The sequence below is a fragment of the Centruroides vittatus genome, unplaced genomic scaffold (genome assembly GCF_030686945.1).
Source record: "Centruroides vittatus isolate TY-2023 unplaced genomic scaffold, ASM3068694v2 contig_1776, whole genome shotgun sequence".
Lineage (NCBI taxonomy): Eukaryota > Metazoa > Arthropoda > Arachnida > Scorpiones > Buthidae > Centruroides > Centruroides vittatus.
Window position 1 is genome coordinate 1,126,969 of NW_027121087.1, and position 27,934 is coordinate 1,154,902.

Sequence of the window (27,934 nt, forward strand, 5' to 3'; positions counted from 1 at the left end):
TTGTACTAATGACGAACAGATGATTCATCAACAAAACTCGCTACTGAACTTATCTTAAATAGGATTTTCCGATGGAAAGACTGACGTCTTCTATAAACTACGTTGACAACCTTATCGAGAATGTGGCATCTAAATCAAGGAACCAGTTAAAAGGACTTAATGTTGGCGATAAGAAAGCTAAGACGACACATTTTGCTTTTGGCTCTTCAGCAAAACAAACTAGAAACGATGAAATACTATTGGGTGACTTCGACTCCTACACTCACACGCATGCTCCTGCCTCCTGTACTGTACTTCGTGCATTCTCCTCACCACTAGATAACTGTGTGTCTCGGTGATCGGTCGTTTCTTATGACACAACATCAAATTTAATATTTTCCTATCAATCTATCAAAAATATTAAACAGAAAAATTTTAAGTAATCAACATCTTTAAGGATAACCGATGCCAAGAGAATCGAAGGAAAATTAATAAATAGTAAGTTATGTTTTAACAATTTTTAGAGAATTTTAAGCTATATTATAGTTTCTTTTAGTCGTTTTAAACATATTTTTAACTTAAAAATTCTCTTGGAAAACACGCAGGCTTTCTAAGCTTCGAGGGGAAGTGTCATTTACAGGGGCTCTACGCGGTGAAACACATTAAGCATAATCGTTATGGTGTTCTTTCTATTGTGTTTTGAGTCATAGATTCGCTCGCTTGACCCATCACGTGCTGGCTAGGATCCAATCTTAGTTTCCTGTCTAGACTCGAGCCAGTTTATTTCCACGGATGCACATTCGTTCTATAATTAAAGATCGTATAAAATAGTTAAATGTTGCTGTTACCATTAGCGTGGAGTTTGATAACCATTAAGCATATTCTCATTATCTTCAACGTTACGTAAGTTGGACTTTCGCGTAATGTAATTATTCCTAAACTTAGACATTTTGAAATTATTATACAGACAAATATTATTTAAATGATTTTAAATTGAACTAGTCTGAAAGCGATGCTAGATACGGCAAAAACTAAACAGTTTTTTTTGCAAAGTATCATTAAAAATGTTATTTTAAAGCGTACTGTATCTTAAAAATTAAATACAGAATTATTAGGAAACTCTGTATTTAATTTAATTATAGGAAAACGTAATAAAGTTAGAGAGAGAGAGAGAAACTATCTTTATGAATATTTAGAAATTAAATTGTGTAAATTGCCATAGAGGATGATATCCATTGAAATTAAATTTATTCATCACAGCTAATAGCCATGTAGGAAACCTAATAATTTACTGAAGATTTATGGATAAAGTTAGTATCTGATGCAGAATTGTTATCTGTTTGTTGAACCGAGGTTTATCACACGATTTTCAAGTCGATATAATTATAAATATCAGTTTAGACATTATGGATTTGATATGTTTATCCTCTTTAACTAATTTTACTTATGTAATAAATAAAATTAAGCAAATCTGTATATGAAACAATATTAAATATCATTCACATTATATAAAGTGATTCGTCCATATGTCAAAAACTGTTTCTTTTATAAATACAATCAAAGTTTTGGCATCTTACCAGAAAAGATTCTGCGTATCTGAAGGAGAGATTCTGTCAATTGAAAGGTTTTGTTCTCTTGATTGTCCCCCTTCTGTTTATAAAAGAAGACTGTCAAGTTTTTCTTGTACGAAATACTGTTTTTTTTATGATTTCGAACAAGTCTATGATGCCTTCCCCATTCTCTTTCTTCCTATTTTCCACTTTCTCTTTATCTAATATTCAAAACAAAACTTTAATCTTTATTAATTTGACACCTTTTATTATAAATATATATATATATACGGTATATAAATTATAAAATTTTATGAAATAGAATTTGGAAATTGTAACAAAAACAATATATTTCCCTCAGGTATCAAACAATAACAAGATTATAAAATGTGATACAACAATAAATCATTCATACACAGACACACACACACACACGTAAAAATTTGTGTAAACAATGAAATTTATTTCGTTATTTTAAATATTTTTTAAAAATTTTTTTAACTAATTAATTTTTTTTTAAATTCCTTAATTTTAATCGTTTTTATAACCACGTTATTTATTTTTTGCATTTAAATACAAATAAATAAATAAATAAATCATATAATGTCAATTCTTATTAACTAACGATGTTTACATTTAATTAATTTAATTTTTTAATAAAAGTAATAACTATAAATCATAATTTAAGCTGCTTACAATTATATCAATATAATAATTAAAATTTAATTTCTTTTATTTGTGTATCATTTATTAAATTATATAAAAAACCGTATTTATAAATATTTTAAAATTTTATAGAATAATATGGAAGATATTTTATAAAAATTATTTATAAATAATTTAATATATATCTATATATAAATAATATAGTAATAAAAGAGAAATTGTATTGGAAAATTCAAAAGTAGTGATCATGATAATGGCAAAGAAGAAAGAATTGAGTAAAGTTTCATCTTTCTAGACGTTGTTTGATGTTCAGAAGCAATAATAAAAAGTACATTCCTACAATTTTAAATTAGTTTCTATATAGAAAATTATTTTAATAAAATTTTTATTCTATAAATTTATTTATTTATTTTTTAAAACGATTTTTCCAACGCATCTCAGAGATAAACCACTAGAATTAAGTTTCGTAAGTTTAACTTATGTGACATTATATAATGTTAATCCCAACTTGACTATCTATTTTCTATGAAGAATGTTAATAAGTATTAAGTTTAGTCATTATCATTATTCATTAAGACATACTTGAATCTGCGGGCAGCAAATTGCTGACAGCCATGAAAGACCGCAGGCTATATCATCCTTACTTCAACGTAATCACTGCTTCTATTAAAGGTTACTAGAGTCGTTGGCTTAAGACGTGTCACAAAGTATTACTGACGAATGTCAAAGGTCAATAAGACTTTACTATCAATTCTCAAACTGTGTACATTACTACTAAAGAAATATCACTTCCTCTTTTCTTTATCATCAGGGAAGATGCAGGTTACATCATTAATCTAATGTAGAGAAATTGATATCTTCATCAAACTAACTCAACTTTATACGTATAAGTGCCCTAAAATATCCCTACTTATTTGTCCAATTTTATCATCATTCACCTTATATCCTATAGAATTTTGTTTTTAAGACGTGCCCCCAGAAGATGAAAGGTCAATAAGACTATACCATCAATTCTCGAACTGCGTAAATTATCAAGAAATAAATACTTCTCCTTCCTTTCTTTATCATCAAGGAAGATGCTGGGTGTATCATTAATCTAATATAAAGAAATTGATATCTTTATCAAACCACTTATCATAGATACATATCAGGAATATAATCGTTTCCTAAGGTAGTTTGTAGTTATTTGTCCGACTCTACTATCATCCATCCTGTGGCATCCCATAGAATTTCTGCCTATTCCTATCACGTATCGGAAGAGCGTACGAGTTGATACAAGACCACGACGTAATCGCCTCTTTGCTACACCCCATTTTGTTATCTGTGCAAAAGACGTCTCCATCAACAGCAACAAATTTCTAATGTGGGTCACATCCCAAATAAATGGATTAACTTTAATTTATCACATCAGATTTCCAGAGTGTTTAAATTGAATAGACGTCCCTTACATTCGCATATATCTTCGAATAATTTTTATGAAAATTTATTATTTCTCTCTTTTCTTTTAAAAACATGTTTACAAAACTCCTTCCAATGTTTCTTATTATATTATTTTTCCTTTTCTTTTTATCTTCTAACATTTATCAAACCGAAATAATAATGTAAGAAACACGATAATTTTTATCCCTTTCCTCTTTTAAATATTTAATATTTTCTATGTCTAAAGATACTGTTAAAGAGATTTTACTTGTCAGTTTAACTTATGTAAAATTCACGAAAATATGTTTATTTTTTTAAATATTTAAGAAGAGAATGCATGATCCTTTATTATATCCCATCATATTTATACTGACAAGTGTTTACTTTATTTGGATACCCCTTAAAGATCAATACAAGTAAACAAAATTCCCCTTCTATCAATAGTAATTATCATAGAATTCGAATTAAGAGCATTAATAGATATAATTTTTGTAAAACTTCTCGTTTATAAGGTTAATGAAGACATTGGCGATAGAATAAAATCAATACATTCCTACTACCAGAATAAAGTTTGTAAAGGTTTCTCTAGAGAATTAAGACCTTTCTCTCCAAATTCACGCATCACTTGAGTTCACTAACCTTCAAACAAAATTTCGAATCAACGTAATTAATAGTTGTTTCCTGCTTCATTCGATTTTACAAGAATTTCGACGTCGTCGAGAATTATTTTATTATTTCAAATAATAAACTTTATAAATTTAAGTTTAATAAACAAAATTCCTTTGTTATAAATAAAAAATAATTGCTCATTAAATATAATTGAATATTTATGATAAGTGATGCTTACGAAATCCGGTCTGGATTTTTTGGGTTGCAATTTGAGAAATTTCTAGACATATAAATACCCACTTTCGTTTGTCTGTCTGTCTGTCCTTCCGTAATCTCGATTGAACGAAGTTAGATAGATGAACGGCACGACTCTGTTGCTAACAGGAAAAGTATGATGTACAGGGGCAAGACTATTACTAATTTTAAGTGGAGAGCATATATTTTAAATGAAATAAATTAAAAATATGATTAAAAATTGCCGGCCGGCATTGTGTCCGTGTCGCAATAAATATTTGCTCGTTGTACATTTATTTTTATTTATTTAACTTTATTGGAGTAGAAAATTAAGTGGAAAGTTTAAAAATTTCAAACGAAAAATAATATTTAAAACGTGTTATTAAAGCTACAGCTCACTGCTTAATGATAGTCTGTGCGTTTATATACGTACAGACACATACACACACCCTTCGTTAATGATTGCTGTAGCAGAACTAAATATTCAACAATCCTATCTTCGTCAATTTACTGTTGATCTGAAACTTACTCTTGTCCATTTGTTATAAAGGACATTAATTAAGTGGAGGCAGATTAAAGGTTCTATAGCAATAAGAGAAAAGCAATGATTATCAACGAAAACACCATTTTGATTGATCCGAAGGCTCTCGGCTGATTAAAACTTTCGCATCCTCAAAACTGTCGACAATTTATCCTTTTCGTCAGACATAATTACATTTGTAGCCATTCACATCGTATATTTTATCCAAGATGGATAGTTAGAGGCTGGCAGAGTGATAATTAAAGAAAACTTTCACTCTCTTCCACCTTAAAAATTCTTTAATTTTAACACAAATAAACGTCTCCTTTATATATTCTAAATAATATTTATTTACAAATTGTTTCCTCTTTAAAAATATCCTAGCGTTAATTATATTTAAAGAAATGTTAATTAATTATACAAATTTTCTGATTTATGTAGGAAAAATTCTTTAACTTAATATATAAAAATCCTTAGTGTCAAACAATGCGTGGGGTCATATAACCTACTAAACAAGCTCTCTAAATTAAGTATGCCTTGTTAAAGTTCTGTAATCAATCATTCTAACACAGAGGTGTCCAACAAGAACAATTGGCTCAAGAATGTCTTTTATGGCAAACACAACTCGAATTTCATTTGCCACCTTTGTCTATCCAATTAATGTTTTTCTTCTTAACTCGTCTTTTAATATTTTGTCATTTTTAACACTAAATTAAAATTTAAAAAAACTTTATTTTTCTCTCTTTTACAACTTCTTCCATTTCTACTTTCTTCTACTTTAAATACAATTAAATTCTAAAAGATTGTTTCTGAAGTTTATCTTAATTTCTTCTTCTTTATCCATTTTAATTCTACGACCTTAACGAATTTTTTTTTCTTCTTCCATCTTTAATTTCGTAATTCATGCGCTATAAATTAATTACATATGTAATTATGTAGAATTTTTCCTACATAAATCAGAAAATTTGTATAATTAATTAGCATTTCTTTAAATATAATTAACTCTAAGATATTTTTAAAGAGGAAACAATAAATTAATTATTTTAATAAATTCAAAATTTTATCCAGAACAGAGTTAGATAAATGACCGGCATGACAGGGTCTCTATCAGGAGAAGTATGATGTACAGGGGCAAGATACTTCTAAAATCGAGACCAGATGCAGAAAGCTTAGAGACCGGAGGCCCGATTAATTTCAAATTTAAAATATTATTTGAAATTTCAGCCCGGCATTAAGACATTGTCACAATAATTTTGTCGATTTTACTTACTGAATGTGTTTACAGAGCATTGCTTCCATTTTTGATGTTGTATTGCTGCTTATTCTTACTTCTTAATATAATAAATAGATTCTGCTATTTTTCCTTATATATTAATGCATTTAATTCGAAAAATATATATTTCTCACCCCAAAATTCAATCTTGTATTTTTCTTCCACATAACTCGAATTAAAATTAAAATTTTTAAATGTCATATTAACTCTTCTAAAGCTTTGTCTTGCATCTTTCTTTAGTCCTTGGTTCTATAGTTTAGCCCATTTGTGATTAGCAGAAAAATTCCCAAAATGTTTCCATTGATTTAAATAGGATTTAGTTCTCTAATTTGTGTCCATCTTAATTATATGACCATACATTTTCGGACCCTTGTAAAAATTAGCCTCTGACATGTGACCATTTGCATAAGTTTGTTTCAAATAATGCTATCGTGGTTATAATTAACCAATGAAATGTAACGTGTCTACAGTAATAAGAAAATTAAGGTGGCTGGAAACTTTTTGGCGACTCTCATTAGTTAACAGAACCGTAAAAAATCGTAAATTCCAGCACAAATTCTTTAATAAATAGCATTTTTGTCTTTATTCGAGGCCTTCGACAGGCTACAGTACTTCGAAGACGTTCTGCCATTGTCTTCTGAATATTTGAATGTAGCCTTATGAAGGCCTTTGAATAAGGCCAAATATGTTCTTCATTAAAGAATTTGTGCTAAAATTTATGTTTGTTTACGTTCATGTATATAGTCTAGTTTCGGCATTTAATTCTTGCATTCGTTTGGTATCCTTTTGTTCTTCATATCTATTTATCTAATAAAGATTTCTAGCCTTGTTATTTTCTGGATAAAAAGCATTTAAAATAATAACAACTGCTTAAGGTTAGTTATTTTTGCAAAAAATTACAATACGAACCCGTTCTGTTATACATTTTGGTTGTTGTTCCTATTGTATTCCACATCTATTTAGATTACATAACCTTAAAATTGAAAATCAGTATGCTTAATAATGGACATTGCATAAGAAGATTAAACGAAGCTTAAATTGCAGACTTATACAATATCATTGTCGTCGGTATCCAGTCTGTTTGTTCTTCGTTAATCTCGAGAACGACGTTAGATAGATGACCGGCATGACTCGCTTGCTATCGGGAGGAGTATGATGTACAGGGGCAAAATGCTTCTAAAATCGAGACCAGATGCAGAAAGCTTAGGGATTGGAGGCCCGATTAATTTAAAATTTAAATATAATTAAAAATTTCAGCCAGGCATTATCACGTCACAATAATTTACTTACTGAATGTATTTACAGAGCATTGCTTCCATTTTTGATGGTTGTATTGCTGCTTATCCTTACTTTTTAATATAATTAACAGAATTTCTTCTTTCCCTTTCATCCTTTTCCACTTATAGATTTATAATTTAAGCATAGAATTATAATTATAATGATTAAAAAAAAATTAATTTTTCTTCTTCCAAAAGTCCATCTCGCATCCTCCCTCCTTCACTCCACAATTGTAAAAGTGGTATAAATTAATTAATATTTGATTATATTTATCTTTCTTTAAATATATTTTGATAAAGATCTTAATAATATTATTTATATATTTAAAATCTTTTGTTGTAGATAAATATATTTTGCTTAAATATTTAATTTACTTGTACAAATCTTTAAAGTCAACACGGCAGAAACAACAACCTTAGTGCTTCATTAACTTAATTCTATAAATGAACTATTGAATTTAAATTTACACTTGAATTAAATATATTATTTTCACTTTATTTACAAAGGATAATTAATTTTTTTAAATATTTAATATTTAAAAATTATATTTAATTATCCTTTCTTCGATGGCGAGGATAAACTTAAATTTACTTTAATTTTTTAAAATAAATTTTAAAAAAATTATTATTATTATTTTAATTAAATAAAAATGAAACAAATCCATAAAATAAAATTAATTTTAATTTTGTTTCATGGGAAAAAATTAATTAAAAAATTATATTAATTTAATTAATTTTTTAAAAGATTTTCGATTTAATTAAAAATCGTTATTTTTGCCAAATTATAATAAAATAATCAAATTAAAATATTAATTACTTAAATTTAAATAATGAAACGGATAAATATATAAAATATTAATTAAATGGAATAATAATAGAAAAGAAACATAAATTTTTAAAACAATTTCACAGTTTTTTACTGTCAAACCTGTGGGCAACGGAAATGACCGTTATTCGGAGGTGTCCGCTGTTTGGAGGTTCGACTGTATTAAAATTTGTATTTACTTTAATTAAGCATTTTTATTTATAAAAATACGAGAAAATTTTACATAACAGAAGAATAAGGCCTATTAATATATATTATATATATATATGATTGTTTATTGATTAAAAATTCTTTTATTTTAATATAAAAAATAAAATTTAAAATATTTTACTCGGGACAATAATATTTTTCGGTTGGTTTAAGACGTCTTCCTTTATTTTGATACTAAAATACAACTGCTGATAACGTATGATGTCAACCAATCATCCTGACATCCCCAGGGAATTAGTATGATTTTAAGTTAAAATATATATATAGAAGGGAGATATATATATATATATTATATATATTCCCCCCTTCTAAATAGAGTTTATCTAGAATATTTCAATTTTTATGATTGATTACTGAACTATGTATTCACCCGAAGACAAAAATGTGAACGGAATACAAAATAACTCTTTACTAATGGCTTATTTTGTAAATGTTCCTTTCGTTTATAAATCAATTTTTTAAAATTGTTTAAAATAATAAAAATTTTATATTTTTGACAGAATATTTTATTAATCTTATCAAAATTTTGCATGTTACTTTCTCGGTTGTTATGTATAACAGAGCAATCCGTCATGTGTCGTATCCTCACTCGAGGTACGACACATGACCCCTCTCTATCTCCCCACCCCCTCGACCTTTGACCACCAAAATTTAACAGAATCAATGCACCTAATACACAAATTTCCTTGCGAAATTTCAGAAATTTTCAAGGGGGTGTCGTATGTCGAGTGGGGGTCAAACTCTATGAAGATTTTACTCGTTTGCATTTACAATTTTTATTTTTATTTTTATGAAACTCGTCTCTGCCCTCAAAATTAAGCTTTTTGTTACTTTATAATAGTTAATAATGTTAAAATATTTTAAATAAAATCTCGTAACAGATGGTGCTATATACCATTTTAACTTTTTTTGCCGGAAAAGTTACTCAACTTTGGATTTTCTTAAATGGTTGATGCTGTTGAAAATGTGAAAGAAAATTGATTTAAATGTGTAAAAAAAATTAATTTTAATGTTTAAAATAATAAAATTCGATAATATATTTATAACGTAGACATTTTATATCTAAAAATTGAGTAATTTTTCGGGAAAAAAATCTTCTTTTGTCCTCTTCTATATACAAAAATGGCTAAGAAAAACTATTTACTGATGGTTTATTTTGTAGATATTTCCTAATATTATACCATTATATTTGTAAAAATAGTTTTAAATAATAAAAATCAACTAAAAGTTCTTCTAAAATTTTATATTTTTATCAGCATGACATGTTAAATATTCACGTAAACTTGAACGAAATTTTGTATATTTAGTAGTTAAAATCCTATTGAAAATATGGAAAAATATAAATATAAACGTGAAAGTTTTTATTATTTTTGTAATTTTGACATTTAAATAATAAAATTCAATGATAAATTCATAATTTAGACATTTTATATTCCAAAAATGAATATTTTTCTTGTGAAAAGCGTATGTTATATCCTCTTCTTTATCATGATTTTTAGGTATTTTAAAATGTAAATCCATCCGAAAATATATTTCACGTTGAAAGATATAACACAGTTAATTTATTACTAGCAATCTCAAGAATCCTCGAGGATAAACAAATAAATAAATAAATATATATATATATATATATATATATATTAAATAATTTTTAATGTTGAATTTTTGTTGAATTGAACATAATAAATGGAAAAAATTTTCGAAATTACAACAATATTCCTGGAATTTCCATTTAAGAAAAGTTGGAAAAAAAAGGAAATGAAAGCGAACACGAATTTATTCTGCAACCATCATCATTATTTGATGATAAATGGGCATTAGATGATGATATTTTGATTTCTTTTTCAAGTAGAAACTATTTGAATGGCTAGTGATTCACAAAGACTGTATTTCTTAGAGAGGTTTTAAATTTCAGATTGTTTAAACAAGTTGATAAATGGTTAGAATGGTGTTTGTTGAACAAGGATTTGTGGTATAAAGTCTACAATCCTTGGAGACGGTAGAACATTTGCCGGATCTTGACACCATTAGTGTCTGTCCGGAACGGTGTCATTTATCACTTACGTTTTCTCGTCAATTCTTGTTGTTTAAAGAGCAACTTTGATCTACAGATCTATGGAAATCGTTGGAGAGAGGATTGAAGATCGCATCTTACTTCGAATCATTTGGATCAAATGTTGTAAATTTTACTTTATCTTTGAAATTCTTCTAAGCGACCGCAGGATATAACACTAGAAAGCTGAGATTTTCGAGGTGTTATAATGTGTCACTCTGTGAATTTACTCTTTTAAAAATGCTGTTAACATCCTCATCACTTTGCATTTAGTACTTTTTAAACATTACTTTTTGATGTTTCCTTCGATATTCTTGTTTAAAGAGGAATAAATTGTTCACAGAAAATGGAAACTTAACAATTCTACACCCTTCCTTTCTTTTTACATAAATATAAGTGTTTAGCTGATGAAACCTAATAAACATACAGAAAGTTTTTCTATATACGTGTTGAAAAACTCATCCAGATCAATTACAAAGTGTTATCTATTTTAATTTTTTCTATTCTTTCTAATGTCCTTCCATTAGTCGCTCGAAAGAACATTAATTTTTTTTTTAAAGCTTTTCATTAGAAAATCCCCAATTCTCTCTCCCTAACAGACAGCTTCTTTCAACAATTTCAAAACTAATTAACGTTTAAAATACAAATACAGTTTGAAATTCATTGACAGGGGGGTAAAACAAGGAAAAAAATCAGTAGAAAATGTACTTTCCTCTCCTACAATCCACTTTTTTTTTCCTCCCTCTTTCCATGCTATTACAATTGATGTTGAAGGTTTCATTTCTTGAGAACTAACATCGACCTATCCAAGAAGAAAGGTTCGTCACTTGAAATCTCATTTCGCAATAAATAGAACCTAAGAAAAAGTATTTTTTCAGCTTTTTTTTCTTTTTAAAGGAGAAAACATTAAAAATAAACCATTTTTCTCGTCTGACCATCTTTTGTTAGTAATTGAAGCCAGAGATAAACAATTTTAGTGCCATTTAGGGAAAAAATAGAGAGAAAAAATATATATTATATCCCTCAATATTCGTGCAAGATCACACGAACGACACTATTAAAGAAACGACCCTCTATAAAGAGGACATTTTTAAACAAGAAAAAAACTCGTCTTCTACGCACCTCGTCCCTTGCTTTTTATAGTTATTTCTCTATCTATCGAATTACCACATTAAAAAATACCGCAGAAATATTTTAATTTAAAAATAAACGACACTTTTCGCGCTCTTTAACGCCACATAATATGCGAATAATCGTATACAGCGAAACCTGTCTAAAACGGAAACCTGCCTAAACGGGAAAAATCTTAGGAACGGAGCGATTTTCTATGTTAGGTAAAAGAAGAGAAAAAAAACCTGTACAAAACGGAAAAATATTCGGTGTGCTGCATTCAGGTTTACACGAGTTTTTACTATACTGTATTTCCGTAATAAACAGGTTCCAAATTATATAAAATTTAAGTAATCTTCTATATTTTTTTTTTATAAGAGAAATAACATTTTATACCTGTTTTTATATTAAATAAATGATGTTTTAAGCAGTTTTTTTTACTTATACATTCTTTGTTTGTCAGCTTTATAATGCGAGGAAAGTAGTTTAAAATATATAAAATGCTTTTTATAGTGGTGTGGGATTTCTTAAAAGGGAGATTTGTTTGTTTCTAGTGGTTTTAAATCGCTAAAAAAACGTCTTGATCTTATTCTGAATGGAATATTGTATGTTAGAGATGGCAGAAAAGATCTTTCTTCTTCTATATCCTTTCAAGATATTCTCTTTTTTTTATTATTTTTGTATTTAAACACTTGTTGCTTTGATCTAGTAAATATGTTTTTGATGCCTCAAAATAGTTTCTCTCTGCATCAAAAAATCCCTATTTTTTAAGATCGAATTTTTGAAACACTCTTCGTTATTCACCATCCATTTAAGTGGTCGGAGAATAAAATAAATTGCTTTTAGTTTGTCTGTCTGGCTGTCTGTTTGTTGTAGTTCTATCTCATATATAATTCTAAATATACGAAAATTATTTTTCGTGTATCCTCCAATAAAGGACACGTCTAAATGGCGGCCAATTTTTTACGTTCCCGTCAGTGGCCGTTGTTCAGAGGTTTTGACTGTAATACGTATTCCGGTCAAATCTATTCTAGATACTCGCAATTAGTTCATTTATATCTTCTAAATATACATAAATGACTACCTGTAGAGGTTATATGATCATATAATCTATGTAAAATATAGATATTTGAGGGCTTGATGTAGTAATTACATATCTAGCTTTATAATCCATATATTAAATATGGAATTATATGTGGAATGTAATGATTTGATATGGAAGTGTTCCAGAATCTTCTAGATATATGTGGTTACATTCTACATATATAAGGTTAGTCTCCATACATAGCTACACCGAGATTAGTTACCATAACTTTACATAAATGGGATCAGATTTCATATACACAGAGATTAGTTTCTAGATTTTTTCATGTATATCTGTATAAATTCTAGATATATACGGGTTAATTTCTAAATAAATAGGGAGGATCCGGAGATATAATACCGGCATTAGTTATTGTTGATGCTCCATTTTATTTTAAGATAGTGGCTGTTATTGTCCTTCGTTCGAGTATAAATTCTAGATTTTTGAATATATTTGAATGAAATCTTAGTTTTACGAGCAGATTATCAAGAAATATGTCATATTATATAAAATATTTCCTCTCTAGCAGATAAACAAAATGGAGATCTTTCAGACATTTTGATTGCGAGGAAACTAAAGCAGATTTGAAGCTGCAAACATTCATTTTTTTAAACGATTTAAATACAGTGAAACCTGTCCAGAACGGAAACCTGCTTAAACGGAAAACATCTCCGGAACGGAGCGATTTTCTATTGTTAAAAAAAACCTGTGCAAAACGGAAAAAATATTCCGGTTTATACAGGTTTACTGTATACATTACTTTGTATAAGTGATTTTTCTTTAATTTATTAACTAAATTAAAAGTAAGTATTTGTTATTTCGAAGAAAACATTCGAATATATTTCATTATTCTCTTACATTTCTTTTTTTTCATATCTTTACAGATAATTAAAAATATCGAGAAAAAAAAGGAATAATTCATTGACTATTTTATGTCGAAAAAAAGATTTAATACATTCGTCTAATTAATTATTTTAAGTTTTCTTTTTCGTTTACACATAAATTAAAATCACAGAAAAACAAATATTTAAATTGTATTTACAATTCATTAACACGATATTGAATAATGTTGACTCTTACCAATTCACTTCAACATTTTTCAAGTAATTTTAAAAGCTAATTTTTGTCTAATTTTAAACATTTTATAAGTATAAATGATAAAATAAAGGAATTGATTCCCGTACAAAATTTATATTCTTTAGAATTGTGTTTGTTTACATAAGCAAAGAGTAGAGAGGAATATCTATTGTATAGCTTATCGTACAACAAACTCGGCGGCTGTTTCGAACCAGATAGACCCAAAAAGGTATTCCCACCCCCCAACTTTTGTCAAGTTCTAAGCGAACAATTTCGCTCGAAATGATATTTACGCTCTGACGACTCCACAGGAAGAGGTAACTGTCAAAAGCGATGCTTTTGTCCATCATGTGATGCGTTAAGCGAATTGAAAGCAAATGCTAAAATTCCCAAAGGACGTTTCGACAATTTTCTCAGTTTATTTTCTATAAATACGCTTTTGTCGTGCGAAAATAATCATTTTTCTATCTTCTCATCTCTATAGAAAGGCTTCTTCTATAGTCATTTCTTTCGTTCTTTTACTATGACATCACTAACGTTATAACTTCTGTTATACAATTAATTATCGTTCGTGCTAATTAAATTCGTTTAAATTCATAATATTCTACACTAAATGGAAAGTTATACATTAGTTAAAGTGCGCATTAGCTCGTTATCTTTATCGGGCATTCCATTAAACATGTTCTATCTGTATGTTGCCGTGTAGCATTACTACAGACACCACTTAAATCTACGATTAAACCTTCGTTAGATGCTTTTTAAAACGAAAGATTTAAACATTCGTCATTAAAATGACTTAAATTTTTATTGTCATCCATCCGTAAACATCCGCATCTTCTCTTTATCCATCTCCAGCATCCTTACTTAATGAGCGAGAGTGGAAGTGGGAATCAAAGCTTAATATCGATTAGTAAAACAATTCTCTGGATCTTAAAATAAATTTGATTGGAGGAATTTAAGTCTATCGATAAAAATCTGTAGAAAATGACAGAAGAGAGGGAGTTAATACAGCATACACAAGATGATTTAGGATTGGGAATGGTAGTCAACGACCCAAATATAAATAAGTAGCATCCAAATGGCGACGTGAATGATTATGATTGAATATTGAAGAGATGTTTTACTAAAAAGAAAATGCCAACTTCTAGGAGATAAATCATGCATTACTTAAAAGTTCGAGGAGGGTTCTGAGATTTTTATCAAGGTTTTCTAATCATTAATCTTTATTCTTCGACGAGTTTTCAGTATAGAGCAATTTAATTTCCATTAAATATTTATAAATTTTCTTTTCTTCAATTGTTCTTCATCTAAAAAAAAGACTTTCTGAAGATCACGAAACTTTCCTGTTTTGTGTAAATTTAGGAGGAAAAAAAAAAAAAGACAATTTATGAATGATTGAAGAGTTGACATAATACAATTTCCATATTTTTACTCCTATTCAATTGATGTAATAATATTATTTTTTAAATATTTATAGCTTTTAATTGGCATAAATCTAGGAAAAAAAATTTGTCTAAATCTTAAAATGATTTAGAAATAATTAAAATACGAAAATAATTAAGTTTTTCTCGTATTTAATTCACGCTTTTGCCAGCTCTCAGTAGTTTCCAATTAACAAGAATCATGATTAAATATTAAATTTAGATTTAATTTTCATTATATATTATAAATTTATTTACTTTTTGGATCACTTAATAGTTTATTTTTAAATAACAAGCCAAATATTCTATAATTTTACATTAAAAAAGAAAATGCATCACAGAAATTAAATTTCCCGTGAAAATTAATTTTTATTCAAGTTTGATGAGGTAAAATATCGACATTTAATTTAATTTTTCATTAAATATTTATAAATATTTGAAACTTAACGAGGAAAAAATTTTAGAAAATTTTCTTCTTCTTCTTTAAGAGGCGTGGAGTCAATAGATTTGTTGATATTTTGGAGTTTTTATCGCTCTGTTAACATGGGGATAGACTTAATCACACAATATTCGAATTAAATGGAGCGTTTATAATAGCATTATCGTGATCTTTAAAATTTCACCACGTGATGAAAGGTTAGAATGTGGATTGTTGAGAAGAGAGATGAATTGGTTATTCAGATGGCGACGTCTTGATGTTCCATCGTTTAACAGCATAGCAATGTGTAAATATTAATGTCCCAATGGGTTTTCTAACGTGTATGGACAATCAACGGTTGGCACGAGTGAGTAATGATGAGGCACGTGTCGAGAATCACACCGACGATGACCAGTTGTTAGATTCCATTACGTGAATTGTCACGTACCACGAATAAATTGAGTAATGTGAACGTTATGTGATTGGTTAGATTACACGTGACATGAAATTAGTGTGGTCGACAATGTGGTTTCGATAGCGATTTCACTAAAAATACTAAAAATGTCACGCTTAAGTGAGGTTTTTAGTAAATTAAGTGACTAAAAATAAAGAAAGCAAAAATTAGATTTTATATAGTAATTACTTTGTAAAAAAATTAATAAATTAAAGAAAAATTCTAGCCGATGTGAAGTTATTACGATAGATAATACGGTTTTAATAGTGATTTCATGAAAGCGTAATGTTTAGTAAAGTATTTTTTGCTTAACTTGGCAATTAAATAACAAATTACATAAAAATTAAGCATCTAGAATGTATAAAAATAAAGCCAAAATCTAGAATTAGATCATTGTAAATTAGAAAAAAAGCAAAATAAATATAGTAAATGTGAACAATTCGAGTTGACAAGTACAATTTTTATAACTAATAGTTTTTTAATAAGCTTGAAAGAAGTTCATTTAAGTTTGGTGTAGCTTAATCTAATGAAAGAAAAGCACTTTAGCGAAAAGGACATCAGTCAGTTATAAAGAAGACAAGCCATGTATGAACATCTTGAAGAAACTAATTGTTCTCAATCGGAACCTAAATCGACTTGGCATGTGTAGATGTAGGACCACCCCCTGGTCACAAGACCGCACAGATGGACAATAGGAAATGTCACTTTGATTCACACACAACGTTTCTCATCTACATCCCTCTCTTTATATATTTTTTTCGTTAGCTTCTATATCCATTTGTCCTTGTATTCTCTACTTTGTTTCTGTCGAGTGATCCGATATCCGAAAATCTCTTATTTAAACATTACTCTTCTAGTTTATTTGGATTCTTTCCAATTTATTAAACATTGATATGAATATTCAAAGAGGAATTTAAGTATCGACTCGAGTTTCCTAGTCGTTAAAGGTTAAAAATGAGTATAAGCGAGTTGACAAATCTATGCATAAATCCTAAATTTCAATGGCTTATATTTTAATAAACTTTACTAAATGTAGAAATTTAAAATCTTTAAATTTGTAAAATATGTTGAAAAGTTAAAAGATTGGTTGATTAAAGGATTTAATGCTGCAGATAAACTATCAATCCTCAATTCTCGGACGTATTGACCTCATCGACTGAAATTATTCGCGTATAATCCGTTTTTTAAAATTTATGAAGATCCAATTTTTGAAATTTTATAATACTTAATAAATATTTCATTCTTAAAAAACAATAAAATTCTTAAATTTAACCGCGGTTAAGTTTATTTCGTTTAAAACGAAAATCGTAAGATCGATTTACAATTATATTTCTAGACGTTTTATGGTACCCATAAGAATTAGTTTTTTAGAACGTTCTCGAGTTCAAATTGCAAACCTTTAGAGAGAAATCACGCATGAATCGCAAGCAGAAGTAATTTGGAAAGTCGAATACACCAGAGACTAAAAGTTACGTGACAAGTATAGCTGAACTAACCACGACGAATGGTTCCATCAACCTGAAGGTGCTCCTTGTTTTACCTGCTTGATCACATAACTCTCTTCGCTAAACCCAACTATTTCTTAATACACAATTGATCCATCTTCTTCTACTTTTTTCTTTTCTCAATTTACAAATGTAAAGAGTTTCTCTAAACTTATTTTAAGACGTGGCCGTTTAAACGGACTTGATTTTATCCATATTTTAAAATGAGATTTATACGATTTTAAGCACTTTTTTCTTTTTATATATTGCAGATGGCTTCTTCTAGTAGTAAAGATAGAAAAATTGCATTTTCTCGCATAAGTCAGACTGATATATGTTTGGAAGAACTGCCAGAAACTACTTGGATAGCACCGAATGCAGAGAACGACGTTCCACCAGTAGAGACTGTAAGTGGGCATAAACCATTTTCGAAATTCATTAGCACAGCTACCACTACTCATTGCGAACAGAAGCAACCACTTTTAGAAAGAGGGACACCAGAAAAAAGGAGTCACAAGAAGTTAAAGGGTGCAAACGAAGAAGATAGTACATCGGAATCGGAATGCTCCACGCATCTTTTAGAAACTCCTGACGTTTGCCCAACAAAAAACGAAGAAGAAGAAGAAGAAGAAGAATCTCAGAATCATCAAGCGTCAGTTCTTTCTGGTAAACCGTCCAAGTGTCCATCTTGTCCAACAGACCTGTTATTAGCTTGGAATTGGCCAGCTATACGTTTAATATGTCTCGTTGCTTTTCTGTCATCCATGTCTTTATTGGCTTGCGTGGTGGTAGCCATGTTGATGGCATCCTCGGGTCATTGCGGTCCACCCAGGCAATGGTGGCAAGGGACTGTTATGTATGAAGTATTCCCAGCTTCTTTCCAAGACACGGACGGTGACGGTTTTGGTGATCTAAGGGGGTTAGTCTGGAGACTCGATTACGTTCGATCTCTCAACGTTAGCGTACTTCGTCTCAATTCGATCTTCAGCGCTCTCGACTATCCTCTGGAATACGAACACATTATCGATTTTTCCAACGTGGATCCTCATCTGGGTAGAATGGAAGATTTTGATCATTTCTTATCCGAACTGAGATCTAGAGGGATGAAGTTAGTGTTGGACATTAATCCAACTGTCACCAGCGATCAACATACTTGGGCTGCACACTGGCTTCTAAACAGACCAGGGCAATATGAAAATTACTACGTTAATGTGACCGAAATATCGGTAAGTTTATAAAAATAATTTTTTTTATCAGTTTATACATTCGAATGGGGAGGTTTGATAATGTTTTTTGCGGTTATTAAGTAAAGCTTTAATGCGAGAGAAAGTAAATTCGCGTATTTTTTCGATAAATATTTTAATATTTTGCTGAAAAAATATTTTAAAAATTATTCTCTTCTTACTTTTTCTCTGTTCTGCGGAATTTTCCATTTCTCTAAAAGCATCATTTCTAGAAAAATCCAAATATAGATTTAACGAAAAATAATTAATTAATAATCTTTTGGAGAAAAACTTAGAAAAATATTTAACAATAAAATCGTTCAATTCTAATTTCAAGTTGCCATTTCTTTACTTAATATCACTTTTACGATTTTTACGAATTAATAATCATCTCTGTCATTAAAAATTACTTAAAATAATTTTTAATTTAAAGTATAATTGCTTTAAAATTTTATTAAAACAATTTTAATACTTCATAAATTTTTATATCTGGTAAATTAATATATAATTTGTCAACTGGTATATGATCCGAAAATAAAAATTTATAGCCGAGTCGATCGTAAGAGTAAGAAACGAAAACTGTTTATAGAAGGTTGGAGAAATAAAATAAAAAGAATAAAAAAAAATGGTCAATCTATAAAGTAGAGGAATGTTAAACTTAGAATAGAATAAGAATAAGAAAAAAATAACAGCATTTTCCCATCGTTCCCCATCCTCTTTCAATTCCCATGCGTTCGGTTCATCAATTCCAATATTTTCTTCATACCAAAAGAAATCAATCTTGAGCATCGACTGTCAGAAGTTTTCACCTATGACCGAGCTTTGACGTCATTGGGGACCTTTTTCAGCTTCGATTTTATAAGATTCATCCCACAGGGAACATCCTCTTCTATTCTGTTGTATGATAAGTAAACAAGACCGCGAGGGGTTTGTATATCTATAAGTAAAAATCTTCCAAAATCTCGTGCTTAAACATAGACTTTTTTTACATCCGAAAGAGAAATATATATATAAGTTTATAAATAATTGACGAATAACAAATTGTGTTTTTATTTCAATGAATATTGGTTTTTTATTTTTATTTTTTCCAATTTTAGATGTTCCTCTTTTATTTTTTTGAGTTCATTCAATGAAGTGCTTTCTACTTTAGAAAATCTTTCTTTCATCAAAAATTGTTATTTGTAACTTAACTTATGCTTTTCCGAATTGATTTTTTATAAATATATCTTTTATCAAACGAAATAAAAAACAAAAAGTATAAAAATTTATTTTACAAATCTAATATATGCATATATATATTTTCGTATGTAAATTAGCCATTTCTACGGATTTAAATAATTAATTCCAATCAAAATTCCATAGTTAAAAAGCCTAATAATTAACGACTTAATCCAATGCCGATATTTTAAAATGTAAGAAAGAATTATTAAGAGGGGGTTAAAACCTGCTGAATAATTTTTTCTCGTGGCCTGTCTTCGGGGTATAATGGCATTGCACCACTCATTTTCTCATAAATTATGACATACAGCATTATCACTTAATGAAAACGAGGTGCAAAATCATTTATCATCTCCATCCCTCTCGTAGGAGAAAGACAAAGTATGGAAATCTAACGATAACAATCTCTAATTTCTAAAAAAACAAGAAAGAAATCGATATAAATTTGATTAAACAAGTCAAGAATTGCTTATAATCCTAATAAGAATCATTAATAATTTCGAAAATATATTTTTATAAACTCTTCCCTGGTGTATTCGTTATGATAGCTTTAAAGGTAACCTTATCAAAATCACAACAAAGTCTTAATTGAGGGGCTAAGTACACATACTTAATTAAAGATTTCAAACGACGTTAACAAAAAGGAAAAAAAAAATCCCTGTTGAAGTATTAACACCCCTTTATCATTCTCCTGCAGATCAGTTTAATTGTAAGATTCTTTTTTTTCCTCTTCCCCCTTCACCTTTGCCACCAGCTGGTGTTCAATTTCCTAATAATGTAATGTCAGCCAAAGTGTCTGAAGCCCCTTAGGCCATCTGTCTTGATTTTAGCCATCTTTCCACATTTTCTTTTTGACTTTCCTTAACCGATTCTAGAGCTTTCTGCTCAGCAGGCTACTAGCTATCATTTAAAGTAATTATTGCTCAGTAAGTCTGATAACAATTGGGAATTTTTGCTCGGCAGGTTGGCTATCGCTTAAAGTTATTGCTCAGCACATCTGATATTAATTGAAGTGCCTTTCAACAAACTAGTTATTATGCTTTAAGTAATTTTGGCTCAGCAGGTTTGCTATCTCATAATATAATTTCTGCAGATATATATAACTAGTTCCATTCTAGATATATCATTTTAACAGGAATATTATTTGAAAAATGTTATTGCTCGTTAGCTTCAATGGCTTACTTCACTACCTGAAAAAAATCATACATTAGACGACCGTTTAATAATTTTAGAAGTTTGTTAACATTTAAATTCATTTTTAAGAAATAAAATTACGAGAAATTTTACTTAAAATTGGTTAATTATGGCTTGAAAATATTCGAATAAATTACTATACTTGCTTTTATAGAATAAACATTTCTTTAGAATTTCATTAATCTTTATGAGCATTTCTTTAGAATTATTATAGAAATACTCACAGAGATTAATTTCAAGTACTAATTTCAAGCATTTTCTTTAACAAATATGATGTACAACAAAAAAAACAAAAAAAAACATAAATCACGCCGATCTTTCATGACATGACATAAGTTAAACAGGACAACACAAGAACAAAGCCGATTATAGATTAATCTCATCATCCACATGTTAATTTCGAATTTCTACTTTTTTTAAAAAAAAGTAATAATAATCCTTAAATAGTAATTATATTTTATGAATTCGACATTAGCCTCATTAAATTTTCTTTCTCCATCAAATTTATTTTTTAAAATTTTATTTAATTTTAATTATATAAAAAGTCATCAAATCGATTGTGATTAAAAATTCCATTTAGGTTAATTTTTGTTAAAGAAAAACTAATTATAATTTATTAAACTGCGTAAAAATCGGTAAATGTGTTCATATAATTTCGTTAAAAAATGTTTAGTGTTAACTTTTTTTTAAACGGAAGCTCTAAAAGATCACGTTCAAGACAACTTTAAAAAATATTCAACAAAGAGTTGCTTAACTTTCCCGGCAACATTTGATGAAGCCATCTGTTATCATATTTTATTTTAAAAATGTTTATATTATTAATTATTATAAAATGGCAAAAAGCTTAATTTTGAGGATAGGGACGGGTTTTATAAAAAAAAAAAAAATTGTAAATGCTAATAACGAGTAAAGTCTTCATTAAGTCCGACCCTACTGGAGATACACAAGACCACCTTTAATCACTAAAATTTAATAGCACCAATCCCCCTAACTAACAAACCTCCCTGCAAAATTTAAGAAGTTTTCGACAAAAAGCACAGGAGTTATTTAAAGAGAGTGAACAAAATCGTGCTACCCCCAAACGCACACACTAACATCTATGCATATAGAAACCTCCCCCCGAATATTTTTTGCATTTCTCGACGTTTCAAGGTGTCCTAAGCCCAAAAATATAAACATCTTGGGGGGAAGGGGTCATTTTTTGACCGATCGTCATACTTTTCCTCTGTTATATATAACAGAGCCGAGAAAGTAAAAAAAAACACACGTACTTAAGTTTACCTGCAACATATTCAAAGAACGTTTGCATATTTAAACTAAGTTACAGTTGAAGAGGAAAATGGTTATTCTTGTTAACCTGCCGGTTCACGCTCTCAATTTCCCTCTTGGAAGGTAGACCATTCATCACGATCTGCCAAGAATGTCGCCTTCTTTAAATCGTGACTTTTAAACAAAACGGTTTCATCCATCAAGATTCTGTCTATCGCGTGTCTTGAACAGACTCGCTCATTGAACAACAGTTAAGATATCAGAATGCTTTTTACTTCTTTCCTGCGAAAAAAAAGATTATAAAGCTCTAATGCTTAATGTGTTCTTAAGAAACCCAATTTTTCCTGTGGTCTCCGAGTGATCAATATGAAGCAAAGGGCGAGAAATCAATAGTAAAGTTTAAAAAAAAAGCCAAAAATTTTGAATTTTTCGTTCTTCTTTTTTATCGATTAACATTAATTATAATAAAAATTTCCTATTAGAGGTATATTCTAAATCGATAACAGTCATAAACATAATCTCATTGCCTGTATGTTTAACAAATGAGCGTCATTAAATCTCAAACATGAGAATTTAATGGTTTGGATCGATTTTTCCATAAGAAATTTGAATGGTTATTACGATGCCATCTTTAAACAGTACAGAAAATCAATTTGAATTTTTATCGTGGTTTACTTTTTCTTTATTAGGCTCACTTGTTCCTCTAACAATTTATTTCTATAACGAGCTCTAGACCAGACTCTCTTATAGGGCTTATTTATGTTCATAACGTGATACTTTATATAACATTAAATACAAAAATGTTCTTAAAATTTAAACATTTAGCTAATGCACAACACATTAAATTCTTAAGTAAAGATAGGCAAACTATAATGGAATTAAAACATATACAAAGGTTGAGAAGTTCAATTATGAATCTAGGCATAAATATTTAAATTATTATATATATATAAATGAGTGTAAACAACTATAAACAGTAGATAATCAACATTTTTAATTACGCACTCACTCTTTTAGTTTTGATATGACCTTTGAGCATAAGTCTGTGTGTATTTTATCATATAAATTTCAAGTGGTAGATCTCGATCTACCATTTGTGATACATTATTCGCTATAAAATCTAAACGCTGAGTCATAAATTATAAAAATATATTAAATATTTTGTGTATATTTTATATTTGAAAAATATATTTTTATTGTATTCGTGTCGTTTTGATAAAGATTTGGATTTTTAAAAGAGAAAACAAAAATTTATTTTAGTTTTCCATCTCTTGACGAATATACAAATATTATTTTATCAATTCCAAAAATCGTTCACATTTATCAAAAGCTATACATAAAATTGCGAAAAGAAATTCTTCCCGGTTCTTAAATTTCTAAATATCTAAGAGGAAAGAGTTTGATTAAATTTTAAATTCGAATTTCTAATATTGGAGGTTTGACTTCGACTGTTTCATCAAACGTGGTCGCAGATATTACGCCATTTGTTGCAAAACAAGTTTTCTTTTTCTACTTTTTTTTATGGACGACCAAAGCTAAAATCCGTTTAGAATCAAGGAAAAAAACTTGTTGTTTCGGCTTTACCTTTTTACGAGCAAGTGCTTACAAAGTGACATTTTTCTGCTTCGTAACACCTGCGATATGGAGGAAATTTCGTTTTTATAGCCGCGTTTATTGTGTCAATTAGTTTGAAACAACCGTGAATAAATCTTACGGTTTTCAACTACTTTTTATCGTTAATTATTTTCATTAGATAGATTGCACTTGAATAACAAACATTTACTCATTTAATTAGCATTCGTCTCGTTGATTGGTTATCGATCGTATTAAAAAATTTTTCATATTTTCTTCTAATTGGTTAATTTTTAATATTTCATATAAAAATTTAACCAATAAGCATAAAATATTCTCCGTTATTAGCGAACCCCGCCTCTTTGATTGGATTAAGAACATTTAAATCTATTTCACTAATATTTTATTGGTCTATAACTTATGTTGTCATCAGAGGGCGTTCCATTAATAATTTTTCATTCTAACTGATTGGTTTTTGAAACATTTTAAACGTTTGATTGGTTTATTTATTACTGCGTTGTTAACAATATTAATGGGCGTTTCTGAATATCGAAGTTTTACTTATCATTAATTATTTTGGAATTATCTTAATGTAATAATGTCAATTATAAAATATACTTTGTTCTATAAATTTAGGAAGAACCTCCTTACGATACAGAGGATAATGCGGAAGACATAGATCGTCTAGTACCTCATAGGACATTCGGTAGTCAGCTTTACCTTAATTGGTCAAACATAGCAGTCCAACACGAATTTTTTGAAGTTTTAGAATTATGGTTAAATAAAGGTGTCGATGGTTTCTACGTCAAGCACTTGGAACGTATACATGTGCATAGCGACGAAGAATTACTCTTTATTTTAGAACAATGGAGATGGACTTTGGATCGCTACGGCAACGGAAGTAATAAACATATTCTTATGACTTCCGAAGGATTTATTAGGACAATGGAAAAGCGTAGCCCTTCTTTAGTGTCGTCTTTCTTGTCAATATTTGACCTTTTAGATGTTCGTCTGAATGTTAAAGTCAACGGTACACTCGAAGTAGCAGAGCAGGTGTCAAAGATCGCATCATGGACATCTTCCTCTACTTCTTCCAACCTTCCTTGGATAACTTGGCACATCGGAGGAGTGGAAACATCAAGATTGGCAACTCGTCTTCACAGAAAATATACACTCGGATCAATCTTCCTTTTAATGATGTTACCGGGATCTGTTTCGATATTTTATGGAGACGAAATAGGTCTAGAAGATTCGTTTGATATATTTTCACAAAAGGTAAGAAATTCTTTTATATTTCTTGCATGTTAAAAATTCGTATTATAAAATTTTACTTTATATGCTTATTATTATTAAAATACTTCTAGGTTTTTCGAGGAGGTCAACTTTGCCCTATGCAGTGGTCAGCAGCATCACAAGCCAACTTCACAGACGTCGACGCTTTGCCTTGGCTTCCCGTTCATCCGGCTTACTCTGTATTCAATGCAGCAAATCAGGCGGAAATCACTAAACTAGCATCCCGTATCATATCCTTAAGGCAGAGTGCGCCATCAATAGCGGATAGCGGATCGAAAGGGGGTTATCGTTTCCATCAGGCAGACGGTTCAGTTGTAGGCCTGGAAAGATATTACCCGAGAAGTGAAAGATACTATTTGGCAGCTAATTTGGGTTACGTCACTGAGATTCGAGATCTTTCCAAAGATCTATACGAAGCTAAGGTGTTAGTTTCGACTCACAGACTATCAGGACGAATGCAGTTCCATAACGTTCGATTAGAACCGGGAGAAGCTTTCGTGGCACTTATCGATTCGTGAATGTAAGGTGTGAAGTACAGCGAAACCGTCCTGGGAATGACTAATTTTCAAGTATTGTGCGAGTGTCAGATTTCTTAACGAAAATTTAAATAATAAAAAACAAAATTATCGAAAGACAGTTTTTCTAGAACTCGAAATAGCAAATCCAATACAAAAATACAAAAGAGGTAGTAAGTCGAACATTACAGGGTGAAAGACAAAATTACCAAGAAATAGTTCCGTCAACCCTCATCATCATCATCCATCCAGATGCGATCATTTATAAAAAATGACTTCAAAGTCAAAAATGTGAAAAATCCTCATAACTTAATGTATCGTTTTGATGAATGGAAGAAAATCAGTCTCCATAGAACTTAGCTAGGAATTATATATATATATTTATTTTTTTTCCTAATGGGATGAACCGTAACTAAATACATTTAATTTAAAAGACCGTTGAGAAGATAATTTAGTAAAAATAACTCTTGAAACATAGGCAGTCCTGCGTGATATATGTAAGATGTCAAAACGCATAAAGATCTTAACGAAGATCGGTTAAAACGACAGAAATGGATGGAAATAAATCTATTTCTCTCCATTTTCTCGACCAATTGTTGAGAAAATAAATACATTTTATCAAATCTACTTAAGAATCGTTCGTGTTTGATATTTTACGTATATCGCAATGGACTTCCTATGTTTTAAAGAACATTTTTGTACACTTTTTCTTCTTTTATCATTTTTCAAAGTTATTGTATTTACTTAGGGCTTTCCCCCGAATTTGTCGGAATATGAAATTATGAGAGGAATGAGAATTTAATTAACAATCGAATTTTACCACCTCGTTACTGGAAATCATTTCTGTTGAGTAAGTTTGTACATGACTTTCAATTAAGCCAACCAGTTAAATGATAGCCTGTAGTCATAAGATTAAATTTGGGCGATTTACTTATGACCGAAAATCGTATAAACGAGAACATAAATGTTTATAAACTCGTCAAAGAAGGATTATTTTAATTTAAAAATACTATAATTATTGAAAATTTCCATTAATTGTAATTAACTCGATACGCTGATAATATGAGATTTTACACAGTTTTAACAAATTGGATAATTAGAAATTGTCAAGTAAGTTTTAATTATTTTAAATGATAGTATCATTTATTTAAAAGCTAGAAAATGTAAAGAGTTTTCAAACTTGTTAAATAATTAAAGCGCAGAAAAATTCCTCATCCGCAGGGACTCATAAAGAAAGAAAGAAAAAGTTTGAGAAGTTGTAAGAATAGGTAACCTAAGAAACATAATGATGCCAATTAGGCTGTGGAAGCAAAGACTATTATCAAGATAAAGTATGTCCTAAGAAGATGAAAATGATTTAATTTAGTCTATATATAGCTTAGTTTCTACATTATTAATAATTATATTAACAAAAAGTAAACAGCAATTTCGATTTTGTTCACCAAAATCAAAATCATATAGAACGTGGATTAATCCGGATTAAAATGTGATTATTATAAATCTTACAGGTATAAGAATATACGCACAGTTATCTGCATCAAGGATTCTTAAGGCTTCCAAAAAAAAAATTGTGCAAGAATGTGCATTGCTCATAGTTCAATGCAAGTAATTTCTCCACTCCTACCATATTTGTAATATCTTGTAATGTCATCAGAAAAAAGAAGAGGGAAAAAATATTATAAGGATAATAAGCTAATTATGCTAATAACCATAATCTCGAGTTAATCGTTGGTATTTTTGTACCTCACCAAATTCCTTTTCATGTCCGTGAGTCCTGTAATTCGCATAATAAGTTTTCGAGACATCTCGCGTTGCAATGTCCTCTTCGATAAGAAACTTTGCTAATTTATCGAAATGTCTCGTGTGGCAAACACGATACTTTGTGTCAACTTTAAAGAACAAGATGTGAAGTTATGACGAGTGATTTTATTATATAAAAAACTGTTCGGTTTTTTCTTTTCGTTTTTTGAAAAATAAATTTTTCCC

At 29.2% G+C, this 27,934-nt stretch overlaps 1 protein-coding gene across 1 annotated transcript; it reads left to right on the forward strand.

Moving 5' to 3' along the window:
• Positions 1–300: 300 nt before the first annotated feature.
• On the forward strand, positions 301–27,934 carry LOC136969295 (maltase A2-like). The gene is made up of 4 exons (XM_067263412.1): positions 301–477; positions 17,937–18,890; positions 24,777–25,415; positions 25,505–27,934. The coding sequence occupies exons 2-4, from the start codon at positions 17,937–17,939 to the stop codon at positions 25,949–25,951; spliced, it is 2,040 nt and encodes a 679-aa protein (XP_067119513.1). The 5' UTR covers positions 301–477; the 3' UTR covers positions 25,952–27,934.

Excerpts from the sequence above, each read along its gene's own strand:
- LOC136969295 (XM_067263412.1), top strand. The coding sequence starts at position 17,937 with ATGGCTTCTTCTAGTAGTAAAGATAGAAAAATTGCATTTTCTCGCATA. Across the intron at positions 18,891-24,776 it reads TTAATGTGACCGAAATATCG|GAAGAACCTCCTTACGATAC; the intron begins GTAAGTTTATAA and ends CTATAAATTTAG. Across the intron at positions 25,416-25,504 it reads TTGATATATTTTCACAAAAG|GTTTTTCGAGGAGGTCAACT; the intron begins GTAAGAAATTCT and ends AAATACTTCTAG.